At 49.6% G+C, this 18,345-nt stretch overlaps 1 protein-coding gene across 1 annotated transcript; it reads right to left on the reverse strand.

The window, feature by feature from the left end:
• Positions 1–2,103: 2,103 nt before the first annotated feature.
• Positions 2,104–10,481, reverse strand: LOC140208132 (C-type lectin domain family 10 member A-like). Its single transcript, XM_072276614.1, has 6 exons — positions 10,397–10,481; positions 9,640–9,729; positions 7,130–7,243; positions 5,658–5,924; positions 3,985–4,127; positions 2,104–2,954 (listed from the first exon to the last, which is right to left on the reverse strand). Exons 1-6 carry the CDS (start codon positions 10,479–10,481, stop codon positions 2,898–2,900), a joined length of 756 nt encoding a protein of 251 aa, XP_072132715.1. The 3' UTR covers positions 2,104–2,897.
• Between the last annotated feature and the right edge of the window lie 7,864 nt (positions 10,482–18,345).

The following is an 18,345-nucleotide window of genomic DNA, read 5'->3' on the forward strand; positions in this document are numbered from 1 at the left end:
TGTCTGACCCCGGGAGTGTGTGATGGGACGGTGCGGAGGGAGATTCACTCTGTGTCTGACCCCGGGAGTATGTGATGGGACCGTGCGGAGGGAGATTCACTTTGTGTCTGACCCCGGGAGTGTGTGATGGGACGGTGTGGAGGGAGATTCACTCTGTGTCTGACCCCGGGAGTGTGTGATGGGACGGTGTGGAGGGAGATTCACTCTGTGTCTGACCCCGGGAGTGTGTGATGGGACGGTGTGGAGGGAGTTTCACTCTGCGTCTGACCCCGGGAGTGTATGATGGGACGGTGTGGAGGGAGATTCACTGTGTGTCTGTCCCCGGGAGAGTGTGATGGGACCGTGCGGAGGGAGATTCACTGTGTGTCTGACCCCGGGAGTGTGTGATGGGACCGTGCGGAGGGAGATTCACTCTGTGTCTGACCCCGGGAGTGTGTGATGGGACGGTGCGGAGGGAGATTCACTCTGTGTCTGACCCCGGGAGTGTGTGATGGGACCGTGCGGAGGGAGACTCACTCTGTGTCTGACCCCGGGAGTGTGTGATGGAACGGTGTGGAGGGACATTCACTGTGTGTCTGTCCCCGGGAGAGTGTGATGGGACCGTGCGGAGGGAGATTCACTCTGTGTCTGACCCCGGGAGTGTGTGATGGGACGGTGCGGAGGGAGATTCACTCTGTGTCTGACCCCGGGAGTGTGTGATGGGACGGTGTAGAGAGAGATTCACTCTGTGTCTGACCCCGCGAGTGTATGATGGGACGGTGTGGAGGGAGATTCACTGTGTGTCTGTCCCCGGGAGAGTGTGATGGGACCGTGCGGAGGGAGATTCACTCTGTGTCTGACCCCGGGAGTGTGTGATGGGACGGTGCGGAGGGAGATTCACTCTGTGTCTGAACCCGGGAGTGTGTGATGGGACGGTGTGGAGGGAGATTCACTCTGTGTCTGACCCCGGGAGTGTGTGATGGGACAGTGTGGAGGGAGCTTCGCTCTGTGTCTGACCCTATCAGTGTGTTATGGGTCGGTGTTGTTACGAACCCGCAGGTTTCATTGACTCTGTTTATCGCTTTAAGAGCGCCTGAAGGAGGCGGGTTTATGACGTCAGTCACTGGCTGCCCTGGTTTGTGCAGATTAAACACAGTGAGAGAGAGAGACCTTCAGTCGTAATAGAGAAAGGGAAAGGGTGGGGACCCTGGTACCTTCAGCTTGTCGCAGCTGAGCCTTGGAAATCTCCTGTGCCCAGAAGGATCTTTTAAACATCGGCACACAGTGCACAATGAATGTATGATGGTCATTTCGTAGGATCTATAGCAGTGGATTTTAGGTTGCCTGGGTATGCTGTGTGGTAACCGCTGGAAAACGATATTCCCGTGACAGATCACTATCGGTAATAATTCCTATGTGCATTTGGAAAGACACGTCGGACAAGACGTACGGCGACTGTTATCTGGTTTTACCAGCGTGAACCCTGTGGAATATTTTGTACTTACCTTTTCTCTACGTTTTACCTTGGATTACAAATGTCTCTCCCCAATAATTTATTTCGTGGATTACTGAACATTCCTGCTTTTCCATCTAAAGACGCTAAGCCTTTTCCCCCAAACTCAATAGTTGGGTTTACACACTTGTCTACACATAACACCGTTAACTTTTGTTTATCTTGTTAAAGTTACTACATTATAAGTAGTTACCAATAAAGATAGTGGTTTTAACATCATACCAGACTCGCACATTTCTACGGCTGTACGGTGTCGAGCATTCTGGCTTGTCGCATGGCCGCCTGGTTTGGACGCTGCAACGCAGAGGGTCGCCATAGACCATAGAAGGTTCTGGACTCAGCCAGCTCCATCACGGACGCAACCCTCTCCTCCATCGTGGACACGTTGAAGAAGGAATGCTTCGGGAAGACCGCATCCATCAGCGAGAACCATCTCCCGCCGGGAATTGCCCTGTGCTCATCGGTACCATCGGGGAGGGTTACAGGAGCCGGGAAACTCAACAATTTACAAGCAGTTGCTTCCCTTCCGCCATCAGATTGAGAACGCTTCCTGAACACTTTAACACTCTCTCGGTAATCACTGCTTTGCAGTATTTATTAATGTTACCAATTTTCGTGATTTTTACATCTTTGCACCGTACTGAGGTCACGTTGTGGTTGTACAAAAGGTCGGTGAGGTCGCGCTGTGAGTTCGGTGTTCAGTTCTGGTCGCGCTACTGTAGGGAAGATGCCACTGAGCTGGAAAGAGTGCAAAGGGAGATTCACGGGGATGTTGCCGGGACTCGAGGGTCTGGGTTATGGAGAGAAGGCAAGAAGGATCGGACTTTGCTCCTTGGAGCGTAAGTATGAAGCCAGGAGAGGCACAGATAGGGTGAATGTGCACAATCTTTTCCCCCTGGGTTGGTGAACTGAGGGTCAGTGCGCACAGAATTGAGGCGAGAGTGGGTGGAGGGAACCGAGAGAGGAGAGGCGGAAAATGGGGTCCGAGGTGGAGAGGAAGGGGCAGAAGCGGAATTAGTTGGGAATAAAAAGGGCAGAGAGAGAAGACGGGTGGAAAGGGGGAATAAATGGGGAAAGAAGGAGAGAGTGGGGCCTGGAGGGGAGAAGAGTAGTTCAGATGGGGAGAGGGGGAGTACTGGGGACAATGTGGATGCGAGTAGAGGAGGAGAATAGGGTAGCAGGGAGGGGCAGAGAGGGTGAGAGGGGATGAAATTATGAGGGTTTCAGAGTGGGGTAGATTGAATGGGGAGAAGAAGGGTGTAGTCACTTGATTGAAGTCGGCCCGACAGGCTGTTGACAGAGACCTTGGATCTCTTCAGGAATATCTGGGTATAAATATGCAGACTTCTCGCAGATGAATCTGTATTCACCTTTGCAATCGTAACTCCATGCGTACGAGTCGCAGTTACTGCAGGTGACCCATCCATAGTTCAGCTTGTACAGAAGATAAGAGGCGACGTTCCTATCAGAGGTTAAAACAATTTCAACAGAGTCAGCAGACAACCGGTGACCGTCGCCAAACTAATCCGACTCATCTCCCCACAGCCCCATGTCAGTCTCTGAACTAATCCCATGATACCCTGCTCTTCCCACAGCCCCGAGTACATCACCGTATGAATCCCACTGCACTGCTCTCCCCCTAAAATCCCGAGTCATTTCCCAAATTAATCTCACTGCACAGCCCTCTCTCGACAACGCTGTGTCAGTCAGCCAACTAACCGCACTGACGCACTCACAGACCACAAGCCAGCAACAGTCCAAAGCTCACTTGTTTGCGCATTTTCCAATCCAGTACGCTGTGTATCGAATGATGTCATTGGAAACAAAATTCTGTTAAATTAAATCCCTTCATTAATGTTTAGAACCAGACCCACTCAATGCCTGTCCATGTGAAGGGACGGTACAGAGGGGAAATCACCCAGTGCCTGACCACGGGAGTGTGTGATGGGACGGTGTGGATGGAGATTCACTCTGTGTCCGACCACGGGAGTATGCGATGGGACGGTGAGGAGGGAGATTCACTCTGTGTCCGACCACGGGAGTGTGTGATGGGACGGTGTGGAGGGATCTTTACTCTGTGCCTGACCCCGGGAGTGTGTGATGGGACGGTGTGCAGGGAGATTCACTCTGTGTGTGACCCCGGGAGTGTGTGATGGGACGGTCCGGAAAGAGATTCACTCTGTGTCTCATCCCGGGAGTATGTGATGGAACGGCGTTGAGTGAGCTTCACGGTGACTGACCACGGGAGTGTGGACGGGACGGTGTGTAGGGAGCTTCACTTTGTTTCCGATCCCAGTAGTCTTTGATGCAACAGTGTTGAGGGAGATTCACGGTCTCTGACCCTGGAAGTTTGTGACGGGACGTTGTGGAAGGAGCTTCACACTGTGTCTCATACCAAGAGTGTGTGGTGAGATGGTGTGAAGGAAACTCCACTGTGCGTCACACCACGGGAGTTCTTTATTGTAGATATCTCTTCCCACGGTAAAACATACCTTTTCCACGTTTGAATTTATTTCCAGGAGCCTTGCATCAAATTTTGAACAATGTTCCCTCGCTCCATCATAAGATTTTACGGACGTGGATATAAAATAACACCAGCCTTCCTTTTCGGTCCAGTACTGGGGACACGTTTGCTCTGAAACTCAGGAACAAGAAACAGTGAATCTTCGTCCATTAATCCCGTTGCGCCGACTGGGATCAGAAAAAGTCAATCTCCCTCCGCACCGTCCCATTGCACACTCCCGGGGCAGACACAGAGTGAATCTCCCTCCACACCGTCCCATCACACACTCCCGGGGTCAGACACAGAGTGAATCTCCCTCCACACCGTCCCATCACACACTCCCGGGGTCAGACACAGACTGAATCTCCCTCCACACCGTCACATCACACACTCCCGGGGTCAGACACAGAGTGAATCTCCCTCCACACCGTCCCATCACACACTCCCGGGGTCAGACACAGAGTGAATCTCCCTCCACACCGTCCCGTCACACACTCTGGGGGTCAGACACAGAGTGAATCTCCCTCCGCACCGTCCCATCACACACTCCCGGGGTCAGACACAGACTGAATCTCCCTCCACACCGTCACATCACACACTCCCGGGGTCAGACACAGAGTGAATCTCCCTCCACACCGTCCCATCACACACTCCCGGGGTCAGACACAGAGTGAATCTCCCTCCACACCGTCCCATCACACACTCCCGGGGTCAGACACAGAGTGAATCTCCCTCCACACCGTCCCATCACACACTCCCGGGGTCAGACACAGAGTGAGTCTCCCTCCACACCGCCCACACCTTCCAATGGCACACTCACGGGGACAACCTCTCTCCATTACATTCAATCACACAATCCGGTGTCACATAAAGTAAAACGCCCCTCTGCATAGTCCAATCACACACTCCTGGAGTCAGACACACAGTGAAGCTCCATTCACACCTTCCCATCACACACTCCCTGATTCAGTCACAGAGTGAATCTCCCTCTGCATAGTCCAATCACACACTCCCGAATTCAGACGCAGACGCTCCCTCTCGACAATCTCATTACACACTCCGGGAGTCAGACACAGAGTGAAGCTCCACTCGCACCGTCCCATCACAAACTCCCTGATTCAGACACAGACTTAAGCTCTTCCTCCACGATCGCATCACACAACACACTCCCGGATTCAGTCGCAGAGTGAAGCCCCCTCTGAAACGTCCGATCACTCATCCCAGATTCAGAGTGGAACTCTCTGTGCATGGAACCATAAAGCCGTTCAAGGTGAGACATGGGATAAAGCTCTCTGGGCCCTGTCCGATCATACAATCCGCCTGCCCGACACAGAGTGAAGCTCGATCCATACTGTCACATCAGAGATTTCCGGAGTCAGACAGAGAGTGAAGCTGTAATGTTACGTCTCACAATCCCGTGGTCAGACACATAGTGAATCCACCTCCACACTGTCCCGTCACACGCTCGTGGGTTCAGTGGTAGAGGGAAACTTCCTCCACGCAGCACCTTCACACACACACACACACCGGGACAAAAACAGAGGGAATCTCCTTCCATACCATCTCTTCACACACCCCTGATGTCAAGCACAGAGTGCCGCGTCCACTCTCTATGCCTGTCCTGTGATGATGACGGGGTTAAAGAGGGGTATGATGCCTCACCTCTTCTGTTGGTCAGCAATTCACAAATTTGAGCCTTGGTCTCGTTGACAGATCTGAACTTCGTTTCCATCTCAGTGAACAGGTGACGGAGATCAGTGTGCATTCGTTCAAGAACAGACACATCAGAGCTGATCGCAGAAAGACTCTTGAGACAAGTTCGCTGAGAGGGATCCAGGAGGGAGATCTCAGATATCTTGGATTTCAGGGTTGAGATTAACTCGTGGTAGTTTCGGTCGGAGGTGATCATAGACTGACGAATCTGTGATACTGAAAAAGATGGTGAAGGATGTTTAGCTTTTACAGTGACACGTGAATCAGCGTCACGCTACCGAACGAGTCACAGAGAGTGATGTGTCAGTGTCACGGTGAAGGGTGTCGCAGTGATGGATGTGCTAATGGCGCAGTGAGGGGCGTCGGCGCCACATTGAGGGGCGTGTCTGTGTCACGCTGAGGGATATATCAATGTCCCGGTGCAGATTTTGTTGCTACAGTGGGGTCTGCGTCAGTATCGAGCGGGGCATGTTCGAGTTGCTGTGAGGAACGTGTCGGTGTCACTGTGACAGTTGTTTCTGTGCCTCGGCGAGAGGGGTGCCGGGTCAGAATGAAGTGTATCTGGACGTCACGCCGAGGGAAATGTCAGAGTGAGGGTAATTTCAGACTGAGGGGTCCGGTGGTGTCACGGTGAATGGAGTATCTTTACAATGTGTGGGTGCTGGTCTCATTGAGAGGAGCATGTCTGTGTCACCGTGACAGGCATGTCATGGCCGCGGTGTGTGTGAGAGTGTCACGCTCAGGTGTGTGTCGGCGTCATGGAGAGGACTATGTCTGTGCATTTGTGAATTTAGGTGTCGGTATCACGGTGAGGAGTTTGCCTGTGTGAGGGTCAGTTTTGGGTAATTGCCTCACTGAGTGCGTTCGAGTGCCTTCTGAGTCTTTGTCACGATGCGGAGCTGGACGGGTCACGTTGAGGAAGCTGCAGGTGTCACACTCAGCGGTGTGTCAGTGTCACGGTGAAGGGCGTGTCGGTGTCGGTGTCAGTGTGCGGTGTTTCGGCGAGTGTTATGACGGTGTTTCAGTGGATCGGCTGTTACTGTCATGATAAGAGATGAGTCGGTTTCAAAGCGATGGACGTGTCTGTGTCACACTGAGGAATGTGACAACGTTGCGTGACCTGTCGGTGCCACTAGAGTCGTTTCAGTGTTACAGTGAATCGTGATTACATTATGTTATGTGTTGGCATCAGTTTGAGGGATATATCGGTATTATGGTGAGGAATGTGTTGGTGGGCGTTGTGTCGGTGTCACGGTAGGTGACGTGTCGTGGTCATGCTGAGATTCCCGTCAGTACCACAGTGAAGGGCGCTTTGATATCACCGTAAAGGGTGTTTCTGGGAAATGTTGGGAATATGTCGCTGTCACAGTGTCCATTTTTATTCTCTGCGGTTTTGCCGTTCCGACCGTTGTTCAGCTCACCATGAATCCTCCAGCAGATACCCGTGAGAACTAGGGTCGTTGTTAAAACGCAGATTAGCCATATGCTTGAATCTAATCTGTCTCTTCTTGTGGGGCGTTCAATGCCCATGTCGTCTGTGGAAAAATCGTTTCTTGCCATTGTCAATCTATCGTCATATTCTCTGATCTCCCCCACTCCTGCTCTCCCCACCCCCTGAGTTCAAATCACCCTCTTTCCCTCATGCAGAGCAGAGAGCGTACATAACAGAACATTACAGACTCTTCGGCCCAAAATATTTGCTGAACAAATTATAATTTATACCTAACTCGTTTTTACCGACACAATGTCCAACTGCTTCCAATCCCTGCACATCCACATGCCCGTCAAAGAGCCAATTAAACGCCTCCATCGTATCGCCTTCACCACCACCCCTGGCAGCACTTTCCAGTCACCCACGCTGTCTGTGTAAACAAATTCCTGCCTCTCATATCTCCCATAAAGATATACCCTCTCACCTTCCATTCCGCGGTATTATACATTACTCTCTGTGGGAGAAATGCACCGGTTGCCTGATCCATCTCTGTCTCTCGTAATGATATGTACCTGCATCAGCTTGCCCCTTAGCCCGAGATACATATGGAATCTATATGAAAAACTCAGATATTGCATGAATGCTTTTCCTGACATTCTACATCCGCTTGTTATCTTTCTATCTTCTACATTTTATCTGTAGTTTGTGCCGTGTGTGACCTTTGGTTTTGTGTTGTGAACTTTTGTCCTGCAATAACCCAGACCAGTTTCGCTGTAATCATGGGTATTCATGAATCGTTGAATGCAACTTGTATTGAAGCGAAACGGTCTCTTCAGTACCGGTTGTAACTTCTTTGGAAGTGAACCCAAAGAAACAAATATCAGAAGCCCCTTTCTCTACAGTTTTCTCATCTTCCTCTCCCTGCTTTCCTTCTGAGGCACAAAACCATGCTCAGTACCAGAGACCTGACTTTCCTCACTCCGAAACTTCCGCAAATCGTTGTTTTTTAATGTGCACTCGCCAACCCGTGTGAGTGACATTTACCTGGCTCCTGAGCTCTGCTTGGAGTCGCCAAAACCATCTTTCTGTCTGACTCAGACACAGAGGGTGGCTCACTCCATACCTAGTAATTTCACCCCTCCTCCTTCAATTCCTTCCGCTTCTTGATGTCTGACAATAGGGAAACCCGAAATATACACAGATCAGGACTCCAGTCGCAACATGCTCCACAGATTAATTCCAGCCTTCCCCTGGGGTCTTAACACCATCTGTCTCCATTTCAACTCCGCTGTCTGCTCTGGAACTCTGAATCCCATTCCCCTGCAACCCGAGTTTAACAACACTGCCCAAAACCGTCATGCGCAGTATCGGCAACCATTCCCGCCGGGATATTCGTTCCTCTCCAGCTTAGGTGTAAACTATCTTCTATCTCTTCTGTACAGATCCCACCTTCCTTTGAAAAATCACAATGTACCAAATTTTGAAGCCATCGCACCTGCACCTATTTTTCAGCCGCGCGCTAACCTGTACTGTCTTCCTATGTCTGGCCTCACTGGGACGGGTACTGGCCCTGTCCTTCAATTTAAAACCTGAATCACTGAACTCACTTTGTATAACTGCTTTCCTATAAAAACCGATGTTTTTGGTACGAATATGGAGCCGGACCTCCGGCTACTCTCTCACACAGTTAAGAATCACAGAGAAGGAATTGTGTGCTAAGGGAAGGGGAAGGAAGGGGAGGAGACTGGAGGCCACAGAAAAGCTGTTCAGATGGAGCCTTGGGAACAGAACGTGTCAGTGACAAATTTCTTGCTCCCGATCTCTGATTGGAGTCCGTTTAAACGCCAAAACCCTCAGGGATACGACTGTGAGTAACAGACAGAGCGAGACTTTCCCCCGCCCCCCCCATATAATCCCATTACACACTCCTGGAATTATGAATTCAGTGACGCTCCATCTCAATAATCCATCACACAGTCCCGGGAACAGACACAGAGTGAGTCTACCTACATACCGTCCCATCACACGGTCCTGGGATCAGACACAGAGTGAATCTCCCTACATACCGTCCCATCACACAGTACCTGGATCAGACACAAAGTGCAGCTCCCTACATACCGTCTCATCACACACTCTCTGGGTCAGACACAGAGTGAAGCTCCTTCCACACTACCCCATGTCACACACGGGGATTCAGACACAAAGTGAAACTCCTTCATCATTGCCCCATCACACACTCTTGGTGTGAGACATATGGTGAGCCTGCTTCCACACTGTCTCATCACACACGCTGGGGTTCAGAAAAGACTGAATCTCCCTGCAGATCGTCTCTTCACAGAATGCCGGAGTCAGAAACAATGTGAGCTCCCTCCGCACTGAAAAGTCACAACCCCCTAGGGTCAGACGCAATGTGACGCTGCTTCCACACTATCCCATCACACGCCCTCTGGGTCGGATGCAGGTTGAAACTCCCTCCCTCCAACCTTCTGCCCCACTCACCTCGGGAAGGAGACCGTGCGTCCGCTTTTGTGAGCTTCATATTCATGTAAGTCACGCTGTCGTCCACCCTGACGCCGATTCTCTGTATCACTAAACTCAGAAAGGGGAAGCAACCGCGGTCAGAAGAAACCCGTGCTGACAAGTGAGTCAGACCGACACCAGTAAACAGCAGATGAGCAGCTGATGCAAAGAGGGACCGAGAAGCAGTGTGTTGCGGGAAGTGTGGGTGGAGTTTGTGCAAGAGGGTTGTCGAGAAAGATAAGAGTGGAGGGGGGAGCAGCAGTGAGAGTGGGGTGAAAGAGGGGGAGGGAGAGAAGAGCAGGAGACTAGGGGTCGCTGAAGAGATTTAAGTGGGTGACGGTGGACTGAGTAGGTAGAGGACATGAGAGGAGAGGGAGTGTTCTGAGAGGGGTGGCGAAGAAGGGAGTGATGGGGATGGGGAAACGGGAGGGGACGACGGAGATGGGTAGAGAAATGGGGGGGGGATATTGGGAGAGAGAGGAAGAAAAGCGGGGCGTGGATAGGGAGGAGAGAGAGGGAGAGAGATATAGAATGGGAGGGAGCGGAGAGAAGAGGGAGGATAGAGAGTGTGGTACGGAGAAGAAAGAGGAGTGCAGGAAGGGAGGGATGAGGGAGAAGGAATGTAGACGATGGAGCGAAAGTAGTCGGAAGGGGTTGAGAGAGGAATGGAATGGAAGGACGGAAGTAAAGAAGGACGGCGTGTGTAAGGAATATCAAAGAGATTTGTGTCACTCACACAGAGCTTCTGTTTTCCTGGAGATTTGTATCCCCCTGGCTGGATTCTGTTTTGCGCGTCGGACGCTCCCACTGCTCTTGCTCATCGCCGGGCTACAGACGCCCTCTCTGCGAGAAACCACGGCCCCAGGATAAACACCTAACCCCACCGAAGTGAGTCAGCCCCCTCCCTCCACGTAGCGTCAACAGCTCCCCTCCAAACTCGTTCCCTCCACTGGGTTTTCTAGTCTTCTTCTACCCGTGGCGAGCTCAAGCTTCCCTTTTCATGCAATGCCTCTCTCTCTCTCTCTCTCTCTCTCTCTCTCTCTCTCTCTCTCTCTCTCTCTCTCTCTCTGTACCTTCTCTGCCTTCTCTGCTGCAGAAAATGAGGAAGGCGCAGGGCACATACAGTATATTCCAAAAGTGAACAGATGCTCAAACTTGAAAGCAGTCACAGTGGAAGACACTAGCAGAATGCCTGATGCTGTAATGTGTGAAAGAATAAAAGTTACTGTAACAAGAGAGAAGGTGCTCAAAAGACAGAGAGACCTAAAGTTGTACAATTCACACGAACCAGAGGAACTGCGCCCTGCGGTCCTGAAAGAGGGAGCACGAGAGTTTGTGGTGGCACTGGAAAGAAACCTGGACTTCGGCGTGGTGCCAGAGGACTGGAAAATAGCAAATGCTACACCACGCTTTTAGAAAGGAGGAAGGCAGCATAAAGAAAATTATAGACCAGTTAGCCTGACCTCAGTGGTTGGGAAGATGTTCGAGTCAATTGTTAAGGATGAGGTGATGGAGTACTTCGTGAAACAGAGCAAGGTAGTGTAAAGTCAGCATCGCTTCCTTCAGGGAAATCCTGCCTGACGAACCTGTTGAAATTCTTTGAGGAGATTACAATTAGGATAGATAAAGGGGCTGCAGTGGATGCTGCATTTTCGGACTTTCAGATTTCATTTGACAAGGTGCCACACATGAATCTGCTTAGCAATTTAAGAGTCAATGATATTACAGGAAAGGTACTAATGTGGTTCGAGTGAGAGAACGTGTAATACGGTAGGAGAACGAGTGGGAATAAAAAGGTTCATTTTCTGGCTGGCTGCCAGTGACTAGTGGTGTTCCGCAGGTGTCGGTCTTGGCTTTATAAGACACCTGTGGCCCCTCACCATGAGAATTATGGGCATTTTTGGGCCCCGCATCTGAGAAAAAGATATGCTCGCATTTGAGAGGGTCCAGAGGAGGTTCACAAGGATGATTCCAGGAATGAAAGAATTTCCATGCAAGGGACGTTTGATCACTCTGGGTCCGTGCTCGCTGGAATTCAGATGGATGAGGGGGGATCTCATTGAATCCTTTCTAATGTTGAAAGGCCTAGACAGAGCAGATGTGGAAAGGACGTTTCCCGTGGTGGCACAGTCGGTGACAACAGGGGACGGACTTGGGCTAGAGGAGCGCCATTTCAAAACAGAGATGCGGAGAAATGTCTTTAGATAGAGCGTGGTGAATTTGTGGAATGTATTACCAAATGCAGCTATGGAAGCCAGGTCGTTTGGTGTATTTAAGGCAGAATTTAAAATGTTCTTGATTGAACATGACATTAAACGTCACGGGGAGGTCAGGAAATGTGGTTGAGGAGGAGACTGAAAAAAAAAAAACATCAGCCATGCCAGAATAGCGGAGCAGACTCTATGAACCAGATGGCTTAACTCTGCTCCTATGTCTGTTGGTCTTACGGTCTCACAGGATGTACCGCTCTGAAAGATGGTCGGCGACGCTGGGAGGGATAGCTGACTGGACATAGGCCCGGCGTGAGAAGCAAAGGTTAGGGGTTGAAGTTCGTTTCTCAGACTGGAAGCCAAGCACCAGCGATGTTCACCGGCGGATCCGTGGTGGGCCCCGTGGTCATTGTCAACTACATCGACCATTTGTTGCAGATTATATGCGACTCGGTTGTTACGCTTGCATACGACACTAAAGTCGGTCGCGTGTGAAACAGGGAAGACAGTTTTCTCTGACAGTGGGATCTCGATTAACTGGGGAGATCGGCAGAGGAGCAACAAATCAGTTCGACAACTCTCCCTGGGTGTCACGCCATCTAGCATCTCCCTCCCCATTTGTCTTCTGCTCTCGCTCTCAGTCTCACCGCTCCATTCAGTCTCTGTCTCTCCGTACCTCCCACTCTTACACTTCCAGAGCGATCAACTATGTGGGATCTTGATAATGGAATTGTTAAATTCACCGTAAATTACATCTGCCAATCGGAACAAATTAGTCAGTCAAATCACACTGGATCCCACGCCATTATAGAGAGTAGCTGACAAAATGGAAAAAATGCTACTGAATTTCCCAATACAACCCTTCTACTGTCCTGCTTGCATGAACCGTCTTGGTTCCTCACTGAAGATATTGAAGCTGCTCCGCCCTTGGACGCATGAAACTGCAGAATGTTCTGGAAAGAGGTGAGCTCATCTCTGAAACCAGGTTCCCCTCCATGAACTTTGTCTGCACTTCCTGATTCCTCGTTAATGCAGCCATCATCATCAAACCATCCCGGACATTCTCTCTTCTGCACCCCCCATCGAAATGAAGAAGCGTGCAGAGACCTATACACGGCTATCGACAAGCACTCAGATGGTGGACCGCTCCGGAGGCTGATGTGGAACCAAAGGAAATCTCCCTAATTAATTTGACAGAGGCGTGATTGATCCACGGCCGTGCTTAACAGTTGGAGACAGATTCTTTTTATGAAATTCTGCACCCTTTTTCTCCAAAGACTGGATGAACTGGGCTTGTATTCGTTGGAATTTGGAAGATTGAGGGGGGATCTGATTGAGACGTATAAACTCCTAAAGGGATTGGACAGGCTAGATGCAGGAAGATTGTTCCCGATGTTGGGGAAGTCCAGAACAAGGGGTCACAGTTTGAGGATAAAGGGGAAACCTTTAAGGACCGAGATTAGGAAAGACTTCTTCACTCAGAGAGTGGTGAATCTGTGGAATTCTCTGCAACAGGAAGCAGTTGAGGCCAGTACGTTGGCTATATTTAAGAGGGAGTTAGATATGACCCTTGTGGCTACGGGGGTCAGGGGGTATGGAGGGAAGGCTAGGGCGGGGTTCTGAGTTGGATGATCAGCCATGATCAGAATAAATGGCGGTGCAGGCTCGAACGGCCGAATGGCCTACTTCTGCACCTATTTTCTATGTTTCTATGTTTCTAAAAGTACCTTTGCTCATATTGCCAAAAAGGTCTATTCAAAAATTTCAAAGCAACATGTAAGCAAACCTGATGCATTTTGGTATCAAGTCCTTTGGGCCGCAATGAGCAAAGGCATGTTTGGAGAAAAAAGGTGCAGAACGCCATGAAAGGAATTCCTCCCCAGCTGTTAAGCACGGGTGTGTATTGATCATGCTCTGGGCTTGTTTAGCAGCCAGTGGCATGGGGGACATTTATTGGTAGAGGGAAGAATGAATTCAATTAAATACCAGCAAATTCTGGAAGCAAACATCACATAGACTGTAAATCAGCCGATGGCTTCTACAACAGGATAATGAACCGAAACACACCTCAGTGTCCACAATGGACTACCGGAAGAGGCGCAAGCTGAAGGTTTTGCCATGGTCCTCACAGTTCCCCGACCCAAACAGTATCGAGAATCCGTAGATAGACCTCAATATGGCAGTGCATGCAAAACGGCCCAAGAATCTCACAGAACTAGAAGCCTCTTGATAGATAGATAGATAGATATACTTTATTAATCCCGAGGGAAATTGGGTTTTGTTACCGCCGCAAGGAAGAATGGGCGAAAATCCCCCGAACAAGAATTGAAAGACTCCCAGCTGGCTACAAAAAGCGTTTACAAGCTCTGATACTTACCAAAGGGGGTGTTGCTAAGTACTGACCATGCAGGGTGCCCAAATTTTGCTTTCGGTTCTTTTCTTTTTTTTGTTCTTTTGAAACTGTAAAAGATGAAAATAAAAAGTTTTCTTGCTTAAAATATTAAAGCAATGTGTCATCTTTAACTTTCTGCCTTTTGTAAATCAGTTTCTCGTTGGCTCGCTTCGCTATTCACAGTAACAGAAACTTTAACCTGGGGTGCCCAGACGTTTGCATGTCACTGTGTACAAGGCTGTTAACAAGGTGTCAGATGGTAGAGTACACTGGAGGGTGATGTGGAACCCACGGAGATCTGTCTGACTAATTTTAGTGCGGCTCACTGATCAGATCGAGATGGTAGATGTAATGCAGATGTAATGTACACAGATTTTAACAAGGTCCCAGAGGAATGAGTGACTGGATGTACAATTGGCTATGCGTGAGGAGCTCACTTTCAGTGTTGAAGTTCTTTTCTCAGACTGGAAGCCCGTCACTAGCGGTGTTCACCAGGAGGTCGGCGGTGGGACCAGTGATCCTTGTCAACTGTATCTACCATTTCTAGGAGATTATACAAAACATGGTTGGTCAGTTGCAGACGACAGTAACGTTGGTGGTGGGGTAAACAGTGTAGACAGTTTCCTCTTACAGTGGGATCTCGATGAGCTGCGGAAGTGGGCCGAATGCAGTTTAGATCGGATACGTGCGAGCTATCGTACTGTAGTAAGACAACCCAGGGTAGGTCTTCCACAGCGATCCGGAGGAACACTGAGGAGTGTTGTAGAACAGACGGACACACGGTACAGGAACACTGTACCCAGAAAATGGATCACAGGTAGACAGGGCGGTGAAGAAGGAGTCTGACGCGCAGGCCATCATCAGTCAGTTCACTGAGCGCAGGAGTGGGGAGGTGACGTTGCAGTTGTACAGGACGTAGGTGAGGCCGCACTTGGAGTGGCTTGTGCGGTTCTGGTCGACCGTCTGCAAGATGCTACCCAAATGGGAAGAGTGCAGATGAAGATTGGCGAGGTTGCTGCCGGGACGAGACGGACTGAGTTATGGAGAGTGGTTTATTCCTTGGAGCATTGGGATGACCTTTCAGGGTTAGTTACAGGCACGAGGGGCACAGACAGAATGAATGCGCACAGTTATTTCCCCCAAACTTTGAAAATTGAGGAAAAGAGCGCAGAGGTGTAAGGTGAGAGGGGAAAGACATTTAATTGGGGAGCAGAGCGACAACCTTTTGTTACCAGGCTGTTGCCCGTCTACGGATTGAGGGCCCAGAGACGTGGTCGGGGCGCTAGACATGAAGGCATTTGGGCATATGACGCGTGATCCCTGCAGAATGACGCCATTGTCGCGAACTCTGACCTGGTTGTGCAGTGATTTGCAACTCGCCGGGTCCCGAGGCAATGGGAGGATCCTCATGTTTATCGATGGGGTTCGTCTTTCCCAATATTCAGCTCTGAGTAGATGGAAATCAGACGGTCTGCGAGCGACAGCGAGAGAAATGACAGAGTGTGAGAGAATGGTGGGCAGTGAGGTACAGTGAGAGGGGAAAAGGGAGTACGTAGAAAAATGAGGAAAGTGACGAGGATGGAAGAAGAGGAGACGGTGAGGGGGTGAAGGGCGGGGAAATTGAGGGAAGAGGGATGGACAGTTGAAGGACAGAGAGAGAGAGAGAGATAGAGGAATTAGCAAACAGAGTGGACGAAAGAGAGGAAGTGGATGCCATTTACTTGATTTACAGAAGGAATTTGATCAGGCACAATATGAGAGACTCCTTAACAAGACAAAATCCCATGGCGTTCAAGGAAGGATACTGCAATGGATAGAGGAATATCTGGCAGGCAGGAGGCAGCGAGAGGGAATAGCAATGGCCTTTTCTGGATGGCTGCCGGTGAGTAGTGGTGCTCCTGATTTGTCAGTATCCAGTCCTGTATTTCAGCATTGTTTGACAATTATCTGGATAATGATTTGCACTATTTCGTACCAAAATCTGCGGATGATACGAAGATAGATGGAAGGGTTGCTCGTGCTGAGGAAGCAATGCGATTGCAACAGGAGTTAGACAAATTGGAAAATGGCAAGAAACTGCCATATTCAATACAGTGCTGGAAAATGTATGATAATGTGTTTCGGCAAAAAGGAACAATAGGGTAGACCATTATTTAAATGTGGAGAAATTTCAAACATCATAGGTGCAGAGGGACTTAGAATCCCTTGTGCAAGACTCCCAGAAGATTAATGTACAAGTTGAGTCTGGGGTTGACATATGAGGAGTTTTCGCAGCCTTATACCTGTACTAACTGGAATTTAGAACAATGAGGGGTGATGTTGTTGAACCTACCGAATGTTGAAATGACGAGATACGGTGGATGTGGAGAGGATGTTTCCGATGGTGGGGATATGCAGAACGAGAGGGCACATACTCAGAATTGCCTGGCGAACTTTTCGATTAGAAGCAAAGAGGAGTTTCTGTTGCCAGAGCGAAACGAATATTGCGAAATCTCTACCACAAACTATGATGGGGGCCAAGCCTGTGAGTACATTTAGGCGAAATTTGACAGTTTTATGATATGTCAGGGAATCAAATGATATGGCGAGAAGGCAGGAGTATGAGGTTTAGTGGGATCCGGCAGCAGCCATGAATGCAATGGCAAAGCAGTTTTGATGGGCTGAATGGTCTATTTCATCGCATGTGTTTTCTGGTCGTATAATCTCCCAAGTCAGCAAATCCATCTATATATTAGGGGACCAACATCGCTCATAATACTACAAATGAGACCTCGCCAGTGTCGTGTAAAGCCTAAAACTTAAACCTTTTCTCTTATATTCCAGTAATCTGGAAATGCATGCGAACATTGAATTTCTCTTCCTCAGCACCGAATCCACCTGTAAATTAATCCTGAGGGAATCCTGCACCAAGACTCCCAAATCCTGCTGCCCCGGTTATTATTATATTTTCTCTCGATTTGGAAAATAGTCTGCACTTTTATTTCTTCCAGCAAATTGCATGACCATACACTTCCCTGCACTGTATTTCCTCTGCCAGTACAAGACCCTCTGCAGCCTCTCTGCTACCGCAACACTACCTGTAGATCGGGAATGTCATCACCGGTCTACACTGACCGTGGTTTCCCGGATGAGGAAGACAAACGTGCTGTTGCAGAGGGAGATGCACCAGCCCAGGATCTGCAGTTTGCTGATTCGAACTGAGGAAACGATTGTGCTGAACGCTGAGCTGTTGCCAGGTAACCGCAGCCTGACGTAAGTTCTGCTATTGTCCAGATGGTCCCGGGCCCAGAGGAGAGCAAGTGAGATGACAACAGCAGTAGACCTAATGTGGAGACAGACACATCGCAGAGGGTCCTTCTGCATGGAGGCCAGAGACCTGCTGTACAACAGAGGGATCTGTTCTGGGACCCCTCGTCGCTGTGAAAGGTGGAAGGTGGCTTACTGTCTTTGTCAATGTCACAAAAGTTGCGGGTGTTGTGGATAGTGTGGAGGGCTGTCAGAGGTTACTGCGCGATATCGATAGGATGCAGAACTGGGCTGACAACTGGCGAAAGCAGTTCGACGCCTATAAGTGTGAAGTGGTTCATTTCGGCAGGTCACATCTGAAGACATAACTTAATATTATTAGCGATCCCTTGCAGTGTGGAGGATCATAGAGATCTTCGGGTCCGTGTTAAGAAGGCATATGGTGTATTGGCCTTCATCAACCGTGGGAGGTAATGCTAAACCTATATAAGAACTTGGTCAGACCGCACTTGGAATAGTGTGTTCATTTCAGGTCACCTCAGTACAGGAAGTATGTGTATACTATAGAGAGGGTGCAGAGGATATTGACAATGAGGTTGCCTGGATTGGGGAGCAAGGCTTATGAGAATAATTTGAATGAACTTGGCCTTTTCTCCTGAGAGCGACGGAGGATGAGAGGTGACTTGATAGAGGTGTATCAGATGACGAGAGGCATTGGTCGTGTGGATAGTCAGAAGCTTTTATCCCCAGGACTGGAATGGCTAACACGGGAAGACACAGTTTTAAGGTGCTTGGAAGTAGGTACACAGGAGATGTCGGGGGCAAGGTTTTCACACA

Source organism: Mobula birostris, chromosome 13 (assembly GCF_030028105.1).
Source record: "Mobula birostris isolate sMobBir1 chromosome 13, sMobBir1.hap1, whole genome shotgun sequence".
In the NCBI taxonomy this organism is placed as follows: domain Eukaryota; kingdom Metazoa; phylum Chordata; class Chondrichthyes; order Myliobatiformes; family Myliobatidae; genus Mobula; species Mobula birostris.

Excerpts from the sequence above, each read along its gene's own strand:
- LOC140208132 (XM_072276614.1), bottom strand. The coding sequence starts at position 10,481 with ATGAGCAAGAGCAGTGGGAGCGTCCGACGCGCAAAACAGAATCCAGCC. Across the intron at positions 4,128-5,657 it reads ATTGCTGACCAACAGAAGAG|AGCAAACGTGTCCCCAGTAC; the intron begins GTGAGGCATCAT and ends CCTGAGTTTCAG. Across the intron at positions 2,955-3,984 it reads TAAATTCAAACGTGGAAAAG|GAACGTCGCCTCTTATCTTC; the intron begins GTATGTTTTACC and ends AACCTCTGATAG.